Genomic DNA, 22,296 nt, shown 5'->3' with positions numbered 1-22,296 from the left:
CCCCGTGATATGATTAGGGCCAGGGATACTGTTGCTGGAGGCACAGAGAAATTCACTTCAAACGGGCCCACACCAGCACCACCAGTCCCCAGTGCCCCTCGCCTGAATACAATCATTCAAGGCACTCCAGTTTCTCATATCCTCCCCGCTGTAATCCAATAGTTTCTAATCAGGTTGATTTGAAAGAAAAACATTTTTGGGTTTTTTTTTTTTTTTTTTTTTTTTTTTTTTTTTTTTCGACTGAATTGTGTGTGAATAGTGTGGAGAGTTTTAGTGACCAGTTTTACATGTCTTTCAGACAGTCCTCCCAGCAGTGCCACACATGCGGGAACACACACAATCACACACACACACACACACACACACACACACACACACACACACACACACACACACACACACCACCTGCACACTTGTAATGTGAGTATTGCATGGAATTCCACAGAGCCACAATCTCTCAGGGTTTATCCTGTGCTGATCCTCTGTCTTTAATAGAAAAGAATTTTAAGGTCGATGGAAGTCCCCAAGACTATTTCCCCCTTTGAATAGCTCATGGCAGTGCTGTAAGTTCTATATAGTGTCTTATATAGATATATACCTTTTTCAGTGGGAGGTCTGGTGCAGAGACTCTTTATTTTCACAGAAAAGACAAAGGGCACGGCCACTGGCACTGGAGCAGGAAGTCTTCCTGTGGACCTGCAGCACAGCGGAGACGAGAAGAAATGAGAGTCAGGGATGGAAATAGAGAGAGATAGAGCGAGAGTCAGGGATGGAGATAGAGAGAGATAGAGGGAGAGAGGGATGGAGTCTTTTTGGAGGGAAATGAAGGTCGGGCCAGTTATCACACACTGAGTCACCGGCACGATCGCGGCGCAGATCAAAGCCACATTATGCTGAGGGAGGACTCGCCGGCTGATTTATGCGGCCTTTGAGCGTGGCGCTTAGATGCGGCGGCTCCAAGTGCAGCCATTTTTGTCGGATTAGGCTAAATCTGGCGCCTGATTGAAATGTAAAACCTACATCACAATGGCTTTTGTAGTGGCAGCAGAGTGGAATACCTCCCCCTAACCCTGCTCTGAGATATTGTGTCCCAACATAGCATGATTAATGGCTATACTCATCAAATGACTGAAAAGTAGATACTGCATTTTTTTCTGTTGAAAAGACCAAGGTATTGCAGGTAGTTTTCATCGGTTCTGTGTAGGTCTTTAATTTTTCTCTTCAACATGTTTATACTTCACACTGTAATGCTACAGAGTGTACTATTATTATCATGCCTACATAACTATATGTATTTGTATACATATTCTTGTGTCTCATCGATGAAGTCCCACTTATGACCTAGCCTAATAGTATGCACCTTTAGCATCTTGTCTATAGAGTTGCAATCCCTCTTGTACATTGGCCTGTGTGTTTAGATGGGTTTAACATCATTCACATTCAAGCTCATAGATAGATGCACAGTTAGTCTAGGCCCTAGGGTAAGACTGAATGAAAGAAACATTAAAGTGTCCCTGGCACCTGTATAAAGATGTTTGTGTGTGTGTGTGTGTGTGTGTGTGTGTGTGTGTGTGTGTGTGTGTGTGTGTGTGTGTGTGTGTGTGTGTGTGTGTGTGTGTGTGTGTGTGTGCGTGTGTGTGTGTGTCTCCTACCGTAGACGTGCCAGGTGCTGAGCCCCACCACCATGCTGTGCCAGGCCCCTGAGCTGCCCGTCAGCCTGAGCCGCCAACAGGAGGAGCGGCCCGACGAGTTCGGCTTCATCCTGGACGACGTGCAGGCCGTGCGGGCGCTCAACAACACCAACTTCCTGTACTACCCCAACCCCGTGTTCGAGCCGCTCAGTCCGTCTGGCGTGCAGGAGCTCAAGCCCGGCTCGCCCATCATCCTGAAGGTAGCGTCCACCCCCCAGGAGGAGACATGGTCACTCCCTTACCTGTTGAGGAGTACGGTCACAAATATGTGATTAGAATGTTCGCGAACCGAGAGTTCCACATTATGATGTCACAATTACCCTCAGAGATTTTCCCCATAGACTGTATAAGGAACACTGAAACTATAGATTGTTTGCGTAGAATTCTAGAAGGAACCAGGAAAATAATTCACTCCTCAACAGGTTAATGGGGATGAATGGGGCTGTATGCATTCAAGTGAAGGCACTCAGCAGTAAAGCTATCTTACCGAGGGAATGTACAGTATGTGTCAGAAGATTTATATTCTCTGTTGCAACACAGAGCTTTATCCGAGCCCACCACAGGGGAAGTGTGCATTTTGTTTGCAAGTCAACTGCAGATCGATCTTTATTGTTTACCTGTTCCCCTGCAGGGGCGCATTGTTGCAGTGACGAACAGTGTTTGCAGTTCTTACAGCTCACCAGAACGGATGTCTGATGTCTGACTGTTTTCCCACAGGGAAGGAACTTTCTGCCGCCCACCCCTGGCAACGGCAAGCTGAACTACACCGTGCTGATTGGAGAGACGCCGTGCTCTCTCACCGTGTCCGACACACAGCTGCTCTGCGAGTCCCCCAACCTGACGGGACGCCACAAAGTCCTGGTGAGTGTGTGTGTGTGTAAGAGAGCGCACACTTTTGTGTGTGTGTGTGTGTGTGGTGTGTGTGTGTGTGTATGTGTGTGTGTGTGTGTGTGTCTGTGTCTGTGTGTGTATGTCTGTGTGTGTGTGTGTGTGTGTGTGTGTGTGTGTGTGTGTGTGTGTGTGTGTGTGTGTGTGTGTGTGTGTGTGTGTGTGTGCGCGTCTGTGTGTGTGACAAAGGAAGAAAGAGAGCCATTGTGGTACAAGTGTGCCATGCCATCCAAAGTACACGGATCCTATGTCCTTTCCCTCTAGACTAATACGACCCAAAGACCAAAGAGAAAAAAAAAGCGTTTGTGGTTATTGTCCTCCCTTAACGGCAGACAGAGCAACAACAAATAAGTCTTCGACGAAGCGTATTAGCGTGGGCCAAACCTAATAAGGGCTCCATTTGCGGCTCTGCGTTAGAAAACTGGGCAGACAGCTCTCTTCCTGCTCCGCCACCTGCTCCGCTGATGGACAGGCAGCGCCGAAAATCCCCAGATCCATTACCATCAAATAGACCCAAACAGAATAGGGCCAATATGTCTCTTTCCCCGCATCACTGCTGTTTGATTTAATCATCCTCCGAGCGAGCGAGCCACGTGCTCATTTTGTGTCTCCCGCATATCCGCTCTATATTTCTCCGCTCTTCCCTTTTTCATTGTCTCTTTTTTTTTCCTCCACATCCCTCTTTCACAAAGGCACAAATTGGCTTAGTGTATATGTGTTTGGATTTATATATTAGAGTCAAATCTCGTTTCCTCACTGCCAGGGTGTCGGCGTGTCTCAGAGTCAGGAGGTAATATTGTGCAGGAGTACCGGTACATGTTCAGATCTCATCAAATAAGACGAGTCCGTGGAACTTGTCGGGAATTACACTCGTCCGGAACGCTGTTATGTGACACTACACCCAACAGACGCATTCTCTGTGCGGCACCTGAGTCTTGTTCTTGTTTGTTTCCCATGTAAGGCTCGAGTGGGCGGTATCGATTTCTCTCCTGGCGTTGTCCACATCACCTCGGACAGTCCGCTGAGCAGTACGGCCATCATCAGCATCGCTGGGGCCGGAGGCCTCCTCATCCTCTTCATCGTCATGGTGCTGATCGCGTACAAGCGCAAGTCTCGCGAGAGTGACCTCACCCTCAAGCGCCTGCAGATGCAGATGGACAACCTGGAGTCTCGCGTGGCCCTCGAGTGTAAAGAAGGTGAGCCATTGGTGGACTTCAACTTATGATGACAATGTAGATGGTGACCATGCAACACGTTATTATGAAGTTAATTAATGAAACATTATAATTAGTATTGCTTAAAAGTTTGCAGCTGGTTTATAATGGGAAAATTACTTCATTTATGGTTATTGCATAATTAATTAAGTATTAATAAATGAACAAACCGTTTATAACTGTGTGTACATGCTTTACTGATGAGAATTAATGTAGCATTTACTAATAGTTTTCAAAAGCTTAATAAATGTTTCATAGTCTTCAGTTATTATAAAGCGTTACCCCAATTGCTTAATTGTTCTTCTCCTGTTTAAAAACGAAAGGCCATCATTTATTTTGTGCATTGTATTTTTTTCTCCTCCCAGCCTTTGCCGAGCTGCAGACCGACATTCACGAGCTCACCAGTGACCTTGATGGTGTTGGAATTCCGTTCCTGGATTACCGAACCTACACCATGAGAGTCCTCTTCCCCGGCATTGAGGAGCACCCAGTCCTACGAGACCTCGAGGTTTGACCCCACACCCTCGGTCAAACATGACCCATTAATTGTAGTCCTTTTGTCTTCGGGGGACAACCAAAGGCAAACACCGAACACATCCATTTAACCTCAACCTTCAAAGGGCCTCGGAGAGAAAGAACAAACCATTAGCAGAAGTATTCACTAAGGAGAACTTTCTGCTCAACTGTCGCATTAGTCAACCGGCAAAAGTCTTTATCAAAGATATGTATAAATACACACACAGCAGGGTAGGGATTGAAATGAAAGCTGTCACCGCGCTGTTTGTGTTCACACTCAGTAAACAAAAGCCAGTGATTCTCATTAGGTTTCCGCTTCGTCTCCAATCTCTCTCTCGCTCCTTCTCTCTTTCTCTCTCTCACTCTCCCTCTCTCCCTCTCTCCTCTCTCTTCTGTCTTTTAACATAATGAGCTGCTCTCCAAACTCACACTCACTTTCTCGTTAATAAAAGTAATGACATGTGACACAACGGCAGGAGAGAAAGTGTAGAGAGAGAGAAAGCAAAAAGAAAGCGATATGAAGAGGAGGCAACAGCGAAGCGGGAGTTATTTATCCCGACTAATGGCGCTGATGGACAGTCCTAATTGAATATCCCGTCTTTCTCCTTGCCTCGTTTCGGCACGGCACGTCTCATGATGCCAAGCCGTGGCTCTCCCGCGTCTGATGAGATCCCGCCATAATAAGCCATATTAATTATGCGTTAATTGGAATAAACATCCCTCTCTCTGGAAAGTTTAAAGCAGCATCAGATCTAATGAAGGCAAAAGGCATCTGGGCTCTGGGCACTGACTGTTGCTTAATGGTTATTGATGTGGCAAATTGTATGCAGTATCAGAGAGACTATGAGCTTTTTAAAATCATCTTTAAAGTCTGCCTCGCACTTGTTCCTTTTCAAAGACACCAGCTTGGGTCTTGGTTGCAGTGCTTGATAGACCATTTTTAAAAAAAGAGGAGGCCAAAGGCAAAGCTGCACTCACACAAGCTTTCATGCTTACATGCTGTCAAATATTTACTGCAGAGGTCTCTCTACCCACTGCTGATGCAAATAATCCCCATTAGAACAACTGAATATAACAACAATATATGTTTTGATCTATTAAGGTCAGTAAAGGAGTGTCCATGTGAAGGGCCATTTGGTGCAGAGACTTGTTGTTGAACTAGTGATGGCAGATCAAAATGTCGGCATGATCCAACTACTGCACCTTCACACACATAATACATATCAGAAGCTTGATCCAACTAATGTACTTTCACCACACATAACATGATGTTAATGAGGAACTTTTGTCAGTATTGTCATAGTGTAATATGTAGCAAGTATGCAACATATACCCCACCCCAGCAGATGGCGCTGTGATTTCTAGCCCTCCCCCTGTGTGTTCTGGCCCTGGGCCTGCAGGTTCCCGGCTACCGGCAGGAGCAGGTGGAGAAGGGCCTGAAGGTGTTCGGGCAGCTGATCAACAACAAGGTGTTCCTGCTGAGCTTCATCCGCACGCTGGAGTCGCAGCGCGGCTTCTCCATGCGCGACCGCGGCAACGTGGCCTCGCTCATCATGACCGTGCTGCAGAGCAAGCTGGAGTACGCCACCGACGTGCTCAAGCACCTGCTCTCCGACCTCATCGACAAGAACCTGGAGAGCAAGAACCACCCCAAGCTACTGCTGCGCAGGTGAGGATGCACACAGACAGAGACGCATGTACATATTCAGATATACATTCAGTTTAATATGTATATATGTATATGTACTGTATATGTATATGTATATATACATATGTATATGTATATGTATATGTATGTATATTCTTACCAGGTGCGCTAAATACATAGTGCACACAGCATAGAAATGGAACATGAACAGAAAATGCACAGCCATCTAAAGTAGACTGATATACATGCAGACATATGCATATCATAGACACATCATTTGAAACAGACATCAAACACAGTATACACACACATACATACAAACATACATACATACACACTCATTCACACACTGACACGAGACACACTTTCTTTTGAAAGGAGTACAAAAAGGATTTTCAACCTCAGCTCTGTAGTGGCGTCCTTTGGGTTACTTGTGAACCTTTGCATGAATAATTGCATTAAGTGACATTGAAACGCACACATCCTCCTCTGGAACATGAAATGCTCTGCCACGCAGATGATTAAAATATAATTAGGATTAATTAGCAGCGAATCCAATTATAAGAGCAGTAAAAAGCCACCGAATGGCGGGGAATTCTGTAAAAAGCTTAATTCCCAGTGCAATCATCACGATCGCATCTCTCTCTTTTTTCCCCGACTCCCCGGCTGTATTTATGACTTCTCCACATAAAAGGAGTGCTGCTTTTGAACGCCTGAACGCTGTCATGGTCTCGCCACACGTCTATATCAAGGCCCATATGTCTCTATGAAGTCCCCCGAGGTCCATACCTGTCCCATATAAACACATTAAGCAGCCAATCTCTGCCTGCCAGCCCTCTGGACAAACACATGCCTTGGGTGATATAGATGTGCACCCCCTGGTCCTCCGTGCCACTCTCATGATACATTAATGAAACATTAATTATGTCCCATAACGGCACCCATAGGATGCCCTGCGCAGGCCATCAAACAAAGCTGACAGCTCGAAAGCACCTCACTTCACGGCAGCCGATTTTAATGACAGCCCCGATCATCAGAGAGTGATTAATTTGGCCTGTTCCAAAAACAGGTAAACAGGTAAGATTAATCACAGCCAGAGTACAGTGAGGCAAACAAGAGCAAGATCTTGACTAGGACTCCATCAGATAGTGGGGGGGGGGGGGGTGGATGGGGTGGAGGAGGGAGGGAGGTAGGGGCAGGCAGAGGACACACACTCCCTGCCAAAGTCACCCTGTTCAGGGGGCACTTGAGGAGACGGCTGCTGCCAAGCACAGCCAGGGCTGCGGTCCCCGATGGCTCTCCCGTGATTGCTCCTTACTCAGGACTCGCTAACCTGCTTTTGATAATGAGCCACTCTGGCAATGCATGCAGGTCCCTTTGTAATTTAGCAAGAAGTGACCAAAGAGCCCATTCGTGCATCCCTCTTGAATCATCAGCCTTTTTAGAAACGGCATCCACCCTCCCAGCCAACTCGAAGGCGTAGTCTCCAATCACTCAGAATGTCCTCCTGACTGTCCTCCACCTCCAGAATTGGAGAACTGCTCCTCCAATATCCCAGTGTGCATCTGCGTGAAGCCTCTTGACCCTTGGTGACGTGCAGCATGCTCCACCACAAGGTGCCTGTCAGGGCAGCACTACCTGCCCAGCCCAGCCCAGCCCAGCCCACAGGCACTCAGCCATGCCAGGGAGGCTTCATCTGTTGTCAAAAGGGATTCTCCCTCCTTCTCTTCATCTTCCCTTCCTCTCTCTCTCTCTCTTTCTCTCTCTCTCTCTTCCTCTCTCTCTCTCTCTCTCTCTCTCTCTCTCTCTCTCTCTCTCTCTCTCTCTCTTTCTCATTCTCCCTGTGATTGTGATTGTGATTGCTAAATCAATGCTTCAAATGTATAAGCACACAATGTTGTTGGCAGCATCTCCCAACTAGTCCACCCCCCACACACACACACACACACACACACACACACACACACACACACACACACCACCCTGCCCACCCCACCCCCATTCCCTTCTTTTCTTGGCATGGGAGGGATGGACGCTCGGGCGCTGGCGTTTTTCTCTGCCGCCCCCCATCTGTCTCATCTCAACCTGAGCTCTAACGCGCGAGCGGGCCCCGCTAACTAACGAGAGGCTTCCACAACCATCTGTCGCATTCCCGCGCTCTCTCTCCATCATCCTCCTCCTCCTTCTCTCTCTCTCTCTCTCTCTCTCTCTCTCTTTCTCTCTCTCTCAATTCTCACTTACTCATTCCCTTCCTCCCTCCTTCTCTCCTCTCCTCTCCTCCTCTCGTCACACCAAAATAACCTCTCCCACGGCCCTCGTTCTTGAGGCACGGTGCATTAATAAGGATGATCGATCCTCCTTGTCCCTCTATTTTTTTAGTCTGCGGCAGTTTTAGAGGCTTGTTAAAGCAGCACGTACACCCTTAAAGTGGCTCCCAAATGCATACGCCGGCTTAAACCCTCATCAGAGTGCACACTAGCAGGTATGATCTGCTAAATGTGTGACACACACACACACACACACACACACACACACACAAGCCCTCACACGCCCAAACACAAATACTCACATAAACACACACACTTAAACACCCCGAGTCTCACAACAATAAAGATGTGTCTGTGATTATGCCTTGAGGATTATCTGTTGTGATGGTGGATGTGTGTGTGTGTGTGTGTGTGTGTGTGTGTGTGTGTGTGTGTGTGTGTGAGTGTGTGTGTGTTGGGGGGAGGGGGGGGGGTAAAGGGGGAGGGGGCACAGGGGTAACACAGTCGGTCTCCAGCACCGCGTCATATGGCCAATCTTCTCGGCGTGAGCCCGAGTGGGAAATTGAAATCATTTCTGACTTCACGCTGTGTCCCATAACACATATGATTTGAGGAGTGGCTGGAGGAGGGTGTGCCAGTGTGTGCAGCTGCCTGTTTGCTTAAGAGAAGCACCCCCCCACACACACACACACACACACACACCACCCCACCAACCCCACCCCACCAGCCCCACCTCCCCTTATTTTTCAGGGGGATTCAGCTCAGTGTCAGTGAACGTGCCAGCAATGCAGGGAGCCTGCGAATCATCCACTCCTGCTCTCCCCTCGGCAGGCAAAAATAACAGGGAGCGACAGACAAAGAGAAATACACAGAGAGAGAGAGAGAGAGAGAGAGAAAGAAAAGAAGGAATGAATATAATAAGACGGAGGGACACCAACACGTAGGCCTGGCACAGATATATGACCGAAAACTTATCTGCAGCAAAACAGCGAAAGCCACAGAGGAGTACACATTAACGCTCATGAATGAATTAGCGCTACACATGTAATATTAATCATTGAACATGCTGCAGTGCTGGATGTCTCGCTGTTTTCATACCGAGCACTAGCTGCCGTGTGATTAACCACAGGGCTCGGTTACGAGAGGCTCTTAAAGGATGGCAGGATAGTGTCTAGGCGGTGTCAGGGAGACGGTCGCCACGGATTCGGTTGGGATGGAGGGGGGCGCTGGCGGTAACGGGCGACGCAGCTGGTGCCCGAGATGAGGCGGAAGATTCATGGCGCCGTCTGGTTTATGGGCCGTGGCCCTGTTCGACATAGCGATGCCCCCAGCCCACATCTGCCGTGGCACGGTGCTCCGCTTGGCATGGCATTCCTGTGGAAAACGGCGGGGTAGTCATGGGTAACGAAGCACCTATCGCTTAAAAAGCTCCCTCCCAGTGCGTTCACATAGTTGGCCTGTTTTTTTTTTTTTTTATTCACAATCTCTTTTCCACTATCATATTCTCTTTTATCATTTCTGTCTCTTTGTTTCTCATTTTATCTGTCCATCTCTACCCCCCCATTGTTCCCTCTCTCCCTCTCTCTCACTCTCTCTCTCTCTCCCTCTCTCTCTCTCTCTCTCTCTCTCTCTCTCTCTCTCTCTCTCTCTCTCTCTCTTCTCTCTATGTTCTTCACTCTGTGTTGTACGCCAGTAGCTTTCCTGGTGCCAGCACTAGCGCAATGCTACACTCCCTTGACGCTGCAGAATCACATAGCGTCCAGGAAACCTAGTTAACACTGAGAGAGTCGCGGTGTTGCACTGCAGAAATGTTTGTGTGCGTCGGTCGGTTGGTCGGCCGGTCCCTGCTGTGGCTCAGAGGTCACGCGTGAGCGCGGCAGCTAAGGCCCAGCCAGAGCGGGTGATTACAGCGGCCGGATGACGCTACATACAGAACAGCAGCGCTATCGCTAACAGTGGAAGACGAGGTGAAAACAATTTAAAAAAGGGGGGGAAATCCAGCCAGATATACTCCTCCCTCTATTCTTCTCTCTCTCTCATTCTCTTTCTTTTGCTCCCTCGCTTTCTCTGCAGGGACGCCCCCCCCCCCACTTCTTCCCTCACCCGCTGTTCTTTTATTCTTCTTTTCTTTTTAATAACGTCGTCCCGCTGATGAAGAGAATAGATCGGCGAGCGTTTGAAAATCAGTCGGAGGTGTGCATGATTACAGGGGAGACGGGGCGACGGGAGGAGGATGGAGCGAAGGCGGAGTAGAGGCAGGCGGAGTAGAGGCAGGCAGGCGGAGAGAGCGGGCTGCTGGGTAATGGTCGAGGGGTGTGTGCATGAGCGGGGAGCTTTGGAAGCAGAGGAACAGGGAAAGACATGAAAGGGAAGATGAAACGTGACCCCACTGACCTCTCTGGATGGGGACTTTCATTTTGGGTGGTGGCGGCGGCAGCGGCAGCAGCAGCAGCAGCGGCGTATGAAAGTGTGGCGGTGGAACAAGAGGAAGTTAATCCCCACCAGGTGTGCTGGTGCCAACTCTCACACGGGAGGGAGGGGGGGGGAGGTGTTTGCCAGCTCATTGGCATGGATACCCCATAAACTCCCACCATGTGCACACCCCCCTCTCCACACACACAACTCTTCACCCCTCACCCTCTCCAGCCTCTGAATTGGGTGGGGACGGGCAGGTGGCAGCTGAAACAGTGGGGCATCGGGACCACTCAGGCATCCCAAAACCACCCTACCACCCCCACCCCTCTCTCCCCACCCAACACGTGTGCTGCACACAATAGCCTAATCCTGAAATATTGATGCCCATTGCCACAGCTCACTGAGGGATGGAATCCTTGGCAGATTACCCACACTCCACTGAATTGCACAACCCCCCCCCCCCCGCCCCCACAAACACACACACCCAAACTACACAACACACACTCCCACCTCCACAACCCCCCACACACCCATCAACTTTGTGTATGAGGATATCCGATCTCCCCCTCTCCAATTTCACAGCCCCTCCCCTCCTGCTATTATCCCATAATAATCACATATGCATATCAGCCACGGAGACAGGCCCCCTGCTGCACGGCCCCTACTGTTGGGATGGCAGGGCGGGGTGTGTGTGTGTATGTGTGTGTGTGTGTGTGTGTGTGTGTGTGTGTGTGTGTGTGTGTGTGTGTGTGTGTGTGTGTGTGTGTGTGTGTGTGTCTGTGTGTGTCTGTGTGTGTGTGTGTGTGTGTATGTCTGTGTGTGTGTGTGTGTGTGTCTGTGTGTGTGTGTGTGTGTGTGCCCCCCTGCCCATCCCGTCCAGTGGCCTCCCATTGTAATGGGATCTGTTGTCTCGGTGTGAGTTAATAACAAGGCCAGTGTTATTACACGCTGTCTGAGGCCCGACTGACATCAATCCGCCAGGATCACATAAAGGCCTTTTAATTGGTTCGCCCGCATCAAAGCGGCGTAGATTATGTGCTCAGCCCCCAGGCAGGACAGGGGACGAGGGGCCGTGGCGCACAGATCAACCATCACAGCGCCGCATTCAGTCAGGCCGGGAGAGGTTCTCGCACAATTACGTTTCACTCGGTGTCACAACAAAACAAAACAAAAACCCCGCTTATTATGATCGCAATAGTGTCAGTATTTGGTAACGGCGCTAAGTGTTTGGTTACGAAAGTCATTTTCTGTTCACCTGAGGGCCGTTCAACATTAAAGCCTACTGCTAACTAACCTCCAGTTGTGGTACTAAGCAGAGCCTTGAGGTGTTCCTCCATTAATAACAAAGTTACTTTGTATTGCATACATTGAATCTGTTGTAACAGTGATCATTTAGTTTTTTTTAAATGGAGATAATGATGTGATCCTGATATAAAACCTTCTGTGTTTTGCTCCTTTGCAGAACCGAGTCTGTGGCGGAGAAGATGCTGACCAATTGGTTCACGTTCCTGCTGTACAAGTTCTTGAAGGTAAGAGGGGCCTGTGAGGAGGCACAGGGTGGATGGTTCAGGGTCTTATCAGGCTGTGAGCAGGGGCTCAGTCAGTGCCACAGAGGGGCTGGAAGAGAGAGGGTGGCACTAGGAACTCACTAACTGCTCTCCTGCCCACGAGAGGTGCTGAGGGGTGGGGCAGAGGAGAGCAGAGGCACTGATGCAGCACTGCGTACCTGTGGACGTGTGTGTGTGTGTGTGTGTGTGTGTGTGTGTGTGTGGGGGGGGGGGTGCTTTGAGAGGGAGAACTTCTGTGAGGATGTGTGTATGAGAGAGAGAGTATATGTGTGTGTAAAGGTTTGTGTTTGAGTGTGTGTGTGTGTGTGTGTGTGTGTGTGTGTGGTGTCGGGGGACAGGAGACTTGCTGACTCCTGTATCTTCAAAGGGCTATAATGAGCCAGCAGACTCCATCTCTGCTTCCCTCAAAATGTGTCTAATCACTTTAGCTATCAGCACGGGGGAGAGGAGTAATTCAGACTCTCTCTCTCTCTCTCTCTCTCTCTCTCTCTCTCTCTCTCTCTCTCTCTCTCTCTCTCTCTCTCTCTCTCTCTCTCTCTCTCTCTCTGCTCACCCCTGCCTCCTCTGCAGTCTTTCTGTCCTCATCGCTTCACACTATTTTCCTTTCATGTCTACTCCGTCTGCTTAAATGGAGGTCATGTGGAGTTTAAACTGTGTGTGTGTGTGTGTTTGTGTGTGTGTGTGTGTGTGTGTGTGTGTGTGTGTGTGTGTGTGTGTGTGTGTGTGTGTGTGTGTGTGTGTGTGTGTGTGTGTGTGTGTGTGCGCGTTGTGTGCATGCTCATGCAAATGTGTGAGCGTGTTTGTTTGCATGAGCATATTTGTTTCTGGCACTTACCTGTAGGTGTCCACATCTCCAGTCCTAGGCCTCTGTGTCTACATGGGTATTGCCCTGCGCGGTGATGCGGTTGTGACAATAGCACGCTGTTTAACAGCTCATGCGGCGTGCCGCCAGACTGCCCTCCTTGGCATTCACATCGTATCAAAACAGACTCATCAGCGGTGAGGCCACAGCCCTCTGCCTCTGCCTTTGTCCCTGGCTTGTCACGCGTCTATCTTCTTCTCCCAACCATCTGTGCTGGAAGGCCCGGGTCACTGGCCACAGTTTGGGCGGCCATTACGGCTCGAGAGGATGGAGGCCATGTTGGGGCGGGGACGGTGTCCCACTGCCCTCGCGTCCCTCAACGCTCAGACACAATCATGCCGAGGGGAGGGGAGGAGAGGAGGGGGCAGCAGCAGCAGCAGCTCCGCTCAGACGGACCCCTAGAGGGTCATCAGCAGCTGCAGCTGCTACTTACTGACACACACACACACACACACACACACACACACACACATACTCATACTCATAGACTCCAGTTTCAGAGACACCTGCTCTTCTCTCTCTCTCTCTCTCTCTCTCTCTCTCTCTCTCTCTCTCTCTCTCTCTCTCTCTCTCTCTCTCTCTCCCCTCTCTCTCTTTCACACACACACACAAACACACTCACACACATGTACACACACACACACACACACACACATACTCATACACTTTAAATTAGGATGCGCACCACACCAAGATTGGCCTGCATGCAGTGGTGATCCATCTCGGGGCTTTAATCAGGCCTCTGTAGGTGTACATTCCTAAGTGAGCTCCGGCTTACTGATAGCTCTCTCCTCCCTTCCACCTGTCGCTCTCCCTCCCTCCGCATCTCTCTGTCTCTCTCTCCCTCCCTCCGCATCTCTCTCTCTCTCTCTCACTCTCCCTCCCTCCGCATCTCTCTCTCTCTCTCTCTCTCTCTCTCTCTCACACTCTCTCTTCCTCTCTGCACCTACCTGACGCACCACCTCTACCTCTCCTCTCCTCCTCCATCGCTCTCATCCTCTCTTCCTAGTCACAGGGTGTTGGCGGAGGCTGACAAACAGCAGCCTGTCATGCCAATGACACACCTCAGAGCTGAGTCCAGCTTAACGAATCCTCACGTTGGCCTCTTTACTGTCTGCGCCGTGGCGCAGTGACTCCTCCAAACTAATGAGTGATGGCACTGAGGAAAACAACTGAGTCTCCGCTTACTCTATCAGGAGAGACACAGTCATTTATTACCATGGCGTCCCCATCGCTGTCAATCAATCCCTTCCTTTGTTTTAGGGGGGGGGGCTTGGCTGAGATAAATGATGTTTTGGAGGTGACACAAACTGCAGTGAATTTATCGCTGCTTTTTTATTGGTTGCGGTGGACTTGGGCCAGCGCACTTTCAGTCAGCTTGCGCCAGCGCTGCTGTTTAGCACTCAGCCAAATATAGCAGGCAGCGGCGACCGGCAGAGCGGCCGCTTCTCAAAGCTACCCGCATCCATGCCAGTTATGGGGATTGAGCGGCGAGCGGGGCCAGGTGAAAGTGCCCAAATGGTGCCCGCAGAGAGAGTCACTTCAGCCGCATGAGAACATCCATCTGAATGTACTTTCCATTTTCAACACACAGGCTCGGGGGAAAAAAAAGAACCCATGCTTTTAGGCTAGGATCGTGATGGAGAGTGACTTTTTTTCTCTCTGTGTGTGTGTGTGTGTGTGTGTGTGTGTGTGTGTGTTTCAGGAGTGTGCCGGCGAGCCCCTCTTCTCCCTGTTCTGTGCCATCAAGCAGCAGATGGAGAAAGGCCCTATCGACTCCATCACGGGAGAGGCCCGCTACTCCCTCAGTGAGGACAAGCTCATCCGACAGCAGATCGACTACAAGACTCTGGTACGGTCCAGACTCCGGCGTCCTCATCAAACCCCAGTCCCTTAAGCACAGAGCAGAACTGACGGAGATGGGTGGTGGTTCTATGAAGGGGTTAAAGGGGATTTCATTAACTTAGAGATGGGTGGTGTCTTGACCTTATGGTAGGAAATGAATGAGTTAATTTGTGGCGAATGATTCCTAAGGGAACGTTGTTATGGGTGTTGTGTGTGTGTGCGTGCGTGTGTGCGCGTGGATGTTTGTGTGTGTGCGTGCGTGTGTGTGTGTATGTGTGTGTGTGTGTGTCTAGACAAAGATATAGCCAGCCTGATTAGATATTCTGTAGCAGGATGTTGTTTACCATGAGATGAGACTCTGCTCTGCATTTAAAGCTGGAGATCTGATGACCTGCGATGTGCTCTCAGTCTCAAATCGAGAGGAAGAGAGAGACACAAACAAACCGCATCAAACCTGACCTCGCTTTTCCTGCACCGCCTGCAAAACAAGAAAGCAGAGCATTCCAGTGCCTAGGTAGAAAACGATAGCGCTAGGTTCCGTTACATTCCTAGATTCAGACATAGTCTTGGAGCATGCAGTCGATGACATTCCATTCCGGGAGAATATATAGTTATCTGCCGTCTGCTCTTTTACAAGGTGCGCTTATAGCCTCGTGATGGACTACAGTGGCCGCCCATAACGGCTCGGAGGAAGGCCATAAAATTATTTATTCCCTCTTTTTCCCACCGCGGACCGTCTTTCGCGCTAGCCAACCGTGTAATTACGTCTACGGACGAGCGGCGCGACAGCGGCACGACGGCAATCATCATCATCATCATCATCCTCTTCCTCAGCATCGCCGTCATCATTATCATCATCATCACAAAAGAGGAATGACGAATATGATGGTGATAATTAGCGGCTTAATTGCGGGGCGATGGAGGCTCAGGTTGGTGAGTGATGTCAGCTCCCCTGTGGTGGCCAGTTGTCTGAATACCCCACCCCACCCCACCACCCCCTGCTCCTCCTCTTACATGCAATTACAGGAGGAAATTCACCTGCCATTGCTTGACAGTTGAAAGTGTCACCGCTGGAAATTCATCAAGTTTTTAGAATTATATCACGCGTGCTGACTTAACGAGTTAAATGGAGGGCTGTATATTGCAAATTACATTTGAAAAAGCTCTGCTTCAAAAATCCAAAGTGAGTTTTTGACATTGACGAGAACACTTCATAGACACCGTGGGTTGCCTTCATGTCTCCACCTATTTCTTTTGGTAAACAGCTGCTGGATTTTAAAAAAAAAAAAATTTGTAAACAAACCTTACTTGACATGATTTAATGATTTAATTATTTTCTGTGTTATTCCGAATGCTTTGCTCGGCTTATGATGTTTATGACTGAAGTGAGTTGCTCTTCTCTGGCTCTGCTGCAGGTGGTGAACTGCATCCATCCTGACAACGAGAAGAGCCCGGAGATCCAGGTCAAGGTGCTCAACTGCGACACCATCAGCCAGGTGAAGGAGAAGATTCTGGACGCCATCTACAAGAACGTGCCCTACTCCCACCGCCAGAAGGCCTCCGACATGGACCTGGGTAAGAGTCACACACACACACACACACACACACACACACACACACACACTCTTAACATGATCATAAATGCCATGCATTTCGCATCCACTCACTTTTATAGCAACCGTTTAACCTGCCTGGCTGTTAACGGGCACAGGGTTGTGACAGACTGGCCCCCTCACTTTCCTCGTCTGTCCTCTGCGACGGCGCGCTTGAAGGGCTCAGAAAGTGTGAGTGAAATGTCGTGGCCACTCATCTCCAGCCCCAAGGAGCTGATGGTGAGACAGGATAAGAGCCGTGATCATTGGCCCCGGGTCCATCAAAGTGCCGGCTGTCTGGAGGCAAGATAAGAGGAAAAGGGTCAGAAATTGGTCAGCGCTCCGTCGCAGAGGAAGACTCGATCTTCCCGTTCAGCGCTGATGATGGGGCCTCTGAGCAAAGTGAACAACAAGCCATGTCTCTGTGGTTAAGAGCAGAGGTGCTTTTAAATGGTGGAGGAGATGGAGCAGAGAGTCTTCCTCTCGTCGACTGCCCTCTCGACTGTGTGCTGAGTGGGGCAGAGAAATCGAGGCAGGTGGCTTCTCACTCTGGCTATCGACAGGCGGGGGGTGTGGAAGGGTGGTGGGGGTGTGGGGGGCGGGGGGCAGTTAGGTGGTGGCTGAGGCCTTGTAATGATGGAGACACTCGACCCCGAGCTTGAAGAGTTGTTTAGCGCGTGCCCAGCCCTCGCTCGCCGGCTTACTTGTGTATTTGCCGTGATTGCTCTTTCCCCGCGAAACTCAACATCGATTATTTTTTCTTCCCTCTCCCCCCCCCCCCCAAGCCAAGTCGAGTGGCCCCCCAGATCTGGCAATTGATCAGGCAATCGGTCAGGTTAGCTGGAACTCCACATCAGTGGGAGGTGCATTTCAAGGTGACCAGCTCCCTCCCTCTCTCTCTCTTTCTCTCCCTCTCTCCCTCTCTACTTTCTCTCTTCCTCTTTTTCTCTTGGGCTCTCTCTCTCCTGCTTTTGGCAAACAAAATGCTGTTTTTCATTTAGGATTTTCCCCTCCTGGAATGCTCCACAGCCTTGACTGGTTCATCTAGTTGAAAAAAAAAAAAGAGGGCTTTATTTTTTACGCACTCCCATGATATCCCCAGCATGTTATCCATGCTAATAAACGCCTCGTTCAGTCTTGACATAAAGGCGAGCGTAGCCCCACTCTGTGGGTTTACATGCAAACAGATGCTAGTCTATCACACACACCTCTCTCATCTTCTCCCTGCGTCTACAACCGTCGATTTCTGCTGGGCCTGAGATGCCTGTAAACCCGTCACCTTTTTTATGGATTACTGCATCACTCCCACTCCCCTCTTGGGTTTTTTCTAAGGTCTGCTGTTTTTTTTCTGTTTCTTTGTCTTTGTCTTTGGAGTAATAGCATATTTATAGGCTGCCGTGGAGAGATGATAGTGTTTCCACAAGGGGGGAACGTCGGGGCGATAAGTGAAGAAATTGTTTTAGCCCTTTTGACGAGCATTGGCTCTGTGAAATTGTTTTATGGGCCCCGGCGGGCGTGCGCACGCGTTGTTTTATTATTCCTTTATTACGGCCGAGAATTGGAAGGGTTTTTTCCCCCCGTTTCTCTACCTCTTTGTTTAGTCGTCATCTGGGGCAGACGCTGTGAGAGAGGGAGTCTGCTTAGGTGGGCTAGAGGTGGAAGTGGAGGGGAGGGGGGGGGGGGCCCAATGGGAGATGAGAAGATGTGTGTGTTTGTGTGTGTGTGTGTGTGTGTGTGTGTGTGTGTGTGTGTGTGTCTGTGTGTGTTTGTGTGTGTGTGTGTGGAGGAGGAGGTCTTGTTTGACAAGAAAGCATCTAAACAAAAGAGGAAAAGGGGCGGTTGGACAGAGAGAGAGAGAGAGAGAGAGAGAGAGAGATTCTTTGGCATTCCATGAGACGCATGGCCCTTGGTCTCCGAGGCCCAGGCTCCGTTTCCCCCCCGCAGTGATGCGGCGCTCCAGATAAAGATAATGGGATTGTGCCAGCAGCTCCCCACGCCACCCCTACGCCACCCAGCCCATCTCACCCCCGCCCGCCACCCAGCCCATCTCACCCCCCGCCCGCCACCCAGCCCATCTCACCCCCCGCCCGCCACCCAGCCCATCTCACCCCCGCACTCCCGGAACAAATTGGACAGGCGCGCCTCTGTCCCCGGCTTCGCTTTTAATTCTCCCTGTCACGCTCGCCCACAAGGGCCTGCCGAGCAAGAGTGAGGGCTACAAGGTGTGAGAACAAAGCATGAGTGAGCATTCACACACACACACACACACACACACACACACACACACACACACATGCACACACACACACGCATAGACACACACAAACACCAAACACAAGAGCCCCATCTGATATCTCTCCATCTCCCCTCCTCACTTTTCTGTGGCTGCTGCAGGATCAGTCCTCCTGCTTCCCACAACCCCCCTCTTCTCTCCCTGTCGATGTTTCACACCATATCTCTCTCAGCGTCGCATTGTCATCTGGAGTCACCTTCAACCCCCATTCTCCCCCACCACAACTCACCCCCCCCCCTCTCCACACACACACACACACATACACACACACACACACACACACACACACACATACACACACACACACACACACACACACACACACACACACACACACACACACACACACACACAATCCAGCCCTCCTCCACTGTGGCCTCAAACTTCTTATCTCCCTCCCGTGGCGTCGCACGGCGAAAGAGAGCGGATTTGGGAATCGGGGCAATCTCCGCTTGCTCTGCTTTTTTTATGATTCATTTCATATTTCCACTCCCCTGTCTTCCTTTTCATTCTTTTTCTCTATCCTCCTCTCTCTCTCTCTCTTTCTTTCTTTCCCTCCCTCTCTGGCAATGTACTTTTCCTTTGTTTATTCTGCCCGTGCTGGTGGCGTATCTCATTAGCATGGAGAGGGGAAGGCGCACTGCACTGTACTGTACTGTACTGTACTGCGTTAAGATGAATCAGACAATGGGAGGCTTTCCTGGGGATCTGACACCCCACTTTTCTTCTCTTCGTCCTGAAACATCCACCCTGTTCTCTCTTGTTTTTTGTTTCTTTGTCTCTTTTCTTTCTTCTTTTCTTTTTCCCCTGCCTTGTTTTGTGATCTGATTTCGTGATCTGAATGGCAGATAGGAGCTCCAGGGTTCACATGGTGAGGAGGCTCTTGTTGCTCATTTGCTAGAGACAAAAATAGACAACCCACTTGAACAAAGGCAAGCTCCCCTGGCCTGAGCGTAATACTTTATGACAAGAACATATGTCTAGTCTCACAAAAGGGTTTAGTTGTTTTTTGTTTAGTTTTTTTATTTTATCAGTCAAATTATTTCACTAGGGGGAGGAGGGCGGGGTGCTGTTGTACAGCGGTTTCAGAGAGGTGGACGGCGTAGGTGCGAATGGACCAGATTGTGTTCCATCTCTGCGGCATTCTGGGTAATAGCAGTGAGCGGGCGGTGTGGTGTGGCGTGGTGCTGCAGCGCGGCGGGGAAGCTTAGTGTGGTCGATGGGGTTGTTAGGACAGAGCGCCGCAGCCCGCTGCAGATGAAAAAGGAAGTGGCTTTCAGCGGCGCCTGTAATCATGCCGATCGATCCAGCGTTCCGAGCAGCCCAGGCTCTCTAACAAAGAGCAGAGTGGGTGATTAATTTACCTCCCCCTCTCTCTCTCTCTATCCCTCGCTCGCTCGCTCTCCTTTCTCTCCACACCTCATTCTTCTCTGCTTGGCACAGCACTGCAGCTCTCTCTCTCTCTCTCTCTCTCTCTCTCATCCCCCTCTCTCTCAGTCTCCATCTTTCTCTCTTGTAATCTCTTTTGTCACAAACTCTGCCATTCTCTTTTGAACATAAAAGTTTGGCGAGACAAAATTCTTTTCCTTTCGCGGCTCCTTTCGTGCTCTTTTCAGCTCCACAGAATCGAGTGTCCAAGTAAAAGCGTCCGGAGCGCAAAAAGTCCTTTCAGGAAGGTGCCAAAGCTGCAAGTGGAGGGCTGTTTCCAGGACTCTGCGTCCCACAGATAAGCATCTCTTCTGGCACATCCTGTGGAGCTGCTTAGCGCAGTGCACTCCACGCTGCGGGAGTCATGTGGTGAAGCATCGGCTCCGCGCTTGACGTCACTGTCCTTCATCGCTTACAGAGCAGCGTGTCTTACTTTTCACTGAGCAAAGTGCAGCAGTGGTTTACCTAAATGACCCTCTGCTCCCTCTCTCCCTCCCTCTCTCTCTCCCCCTCTCCCTCTCTCTCCCTCTCTCTCCCTCTCTCCCTCTCTCTCTCCCTCTCTCTCTCTCCCTCTCTCTCTCCCTCTCTCCCTCTCTCCCTCTCTCTCTCTCTCTCTCTCTCTCCTACAGAGTGGCGCCAGGGTAGAGGGGTGCGCGTCATCCTGATGGACGAGGACGTCACTACCAAGATCGAGAGCGACTGGAAGCGACTCAACATGCTGGCACACTACCAGGTACAGAACGCCCACGCTTCCCTCTCCCTGTATGGGCACTCTCAGCGCGAGGCGCCCCCACCACTCCCCGCTGGCATTAAAATATCACCGCCGCCTCTTAAACTGAGCTCAGGAGTCAGATATAGAGGTGTCACGAGAAGGTGTCACATGGAATTTTCTAGAACTTTGTGTGCGGATGGCTAATGGCCAGGTGAGCTCAGAGAGAGAACACGGGTCTTTAATGAGGCGGCCAGTGTGTGTGGTCTTCTGACAGCGAGATGTGTGTGTGGCCTCCGCAAAGCATAGCTGAGGTGGTGATATTCTCAGGTGAAGTGGTGGGAAGAAGTGCTCTTTATTGCCCAACTGCTAGAGCAGGGTGATAACAACATAAAGGTCATGGGGTCGTTACCCAGGAAACACACATACTGATGAAAATTTAATAATTCACTGTGCCGTCATTCATTTTGGATAAAAATGTCTATTCGTAGAAGGATAGAGGCTTTCTCTCTCAATCCAAGAAACATTGGGTTTTTTTTTGTGCCCTGGCAATCTCATCAAATCGCACCTCAAACCTCCATGCCTGGAGTTTATTTACGGTGCGTTACATGTGTTTTTGTTCTGTGTGCGTTTGTTCAGCTGATTCCTCCTCTCTGCCTCGGGAACGCGGCGGCGCAGGTCTTTTGGAGTTCAGCGGCGTTTGATGTTGCCAATGTTCTCCAGGCGCGCCGCTCGTGTTTCTCTTTGTTTAGGAGGAAATGCACGACTATATTGGCAAGATGCAGCTACCACTGATTTAAAAAGACAGAAAAATAAATCAGTCAATAAAAAGAACTATTTTATAAGCAGACACCAAATAAAAAATAGAGCTTTGAATAAGAAATGTGTTTCTGATTTGACTTCATGAAATCTTCTGGGCCCTGGGAGAGTAAAATGGGTTCGACAGGAGGGAGGCACAGAGGCTGTTTGTTTCTATTTTAAGAGTCGTCTTCAGCTGTCTCTAAATATGTCTGCTGACAGCACTGGGACATGCCATCGTACGCAGCCATGCGTTCCTTTTGTTTAGGTGATGCCGAGTTGTTAATGACTTCTGATAATAACCCATGCGGAATTGCCTGGCTATCATGTTCCGATCTGTTTCAGTAATAGCTCACACCTTTCTGAACGTGGAAGCAGATGAGAAAGGCAAACGCGGATTCACATTATCTGTGCTTTGAATCTCCAGATCTTCATCTAATTGCTTTAGGCGAAGCCTTTGAAGACTTTGGCAAACAGAGCTATTGTTTCTTTGGTCTGTAAAAGGTACTTTTGTCGGATCTTGTAAGGTAATTTTTTTTTGGTAGAACAAGGAGACTCTTTG

General features: G+C 49.7%; 1 protein-coding gene across 1 annotated transcript in view; it reads left to right on the top strand.

Moving 5' to 3' along the window:
* The window catches only part of plxna4 (plexin A4), a gene marked incomplete at its 5' end in the record, with an annotated part of 231,216 nt that overhangs the window by 185,346 nt on the left and 23,574 nt on the right, over window positions 1-22,296 (top strand). The window contains 9 exons of the mRNA XM_076297508.1: window positions 1,658-1,891; window positions 2,409-2,552; window positions 3,541-3,775; window positions 4,159-4,301; window positions 5,710-5,978; window positions 12,102-12,168; window positions 14,775-14,921; window positions 16,330-16,489; window positions 20,857-20,960. Of these exons, the coding sequence (XP_076153623.1) occupies window positions 1,658-1,891; window positions 2,409-2,552; window positions 3,541-3,775; window positions 4,159-4,301; window positions 5,710-5,978; window positions 12,102-12,168; window positions 14,775-14,921; window positions 16,330-16,489; window positions 20,857-20,960 (1,503 nt within the window). The remainder of the gene's footprint in view (window positions 1-1,657; window positions 1,892-2,408; window positions 2,553-3,540; window positions 3,776-4,158; window positions 4,302-5,709; window positions 5,979-12,101; window positions 12,169-14,774; window positions 14,922-16,329; window positions 16,490-20,856; window positions 20,961-22,296) is intronic.

Source organism: Alosa pseudoharengus, unplaced genomic scaffold (genome assembly GCF_046254945.1).
Source record: "Alosa pseudoharengus isolate Yale_2024_CS ecotype anadromous, Long Island Sound unplaced genomic scaffold, YU_APseudo_1.1 YU_APseudo_1.1_scf_20, whole genome shotgun sequence".
NCBI lineage: Eukaryota > Metazoa > Chordata > Actinopteri > Clupeiformes > Clupeidae > Alosa > Alosa pseudoharengus.
Note: the sequence above shows the minus strand (reverse complement) of the source record. Positions and strands in the feature narration are given on the sequence as shown.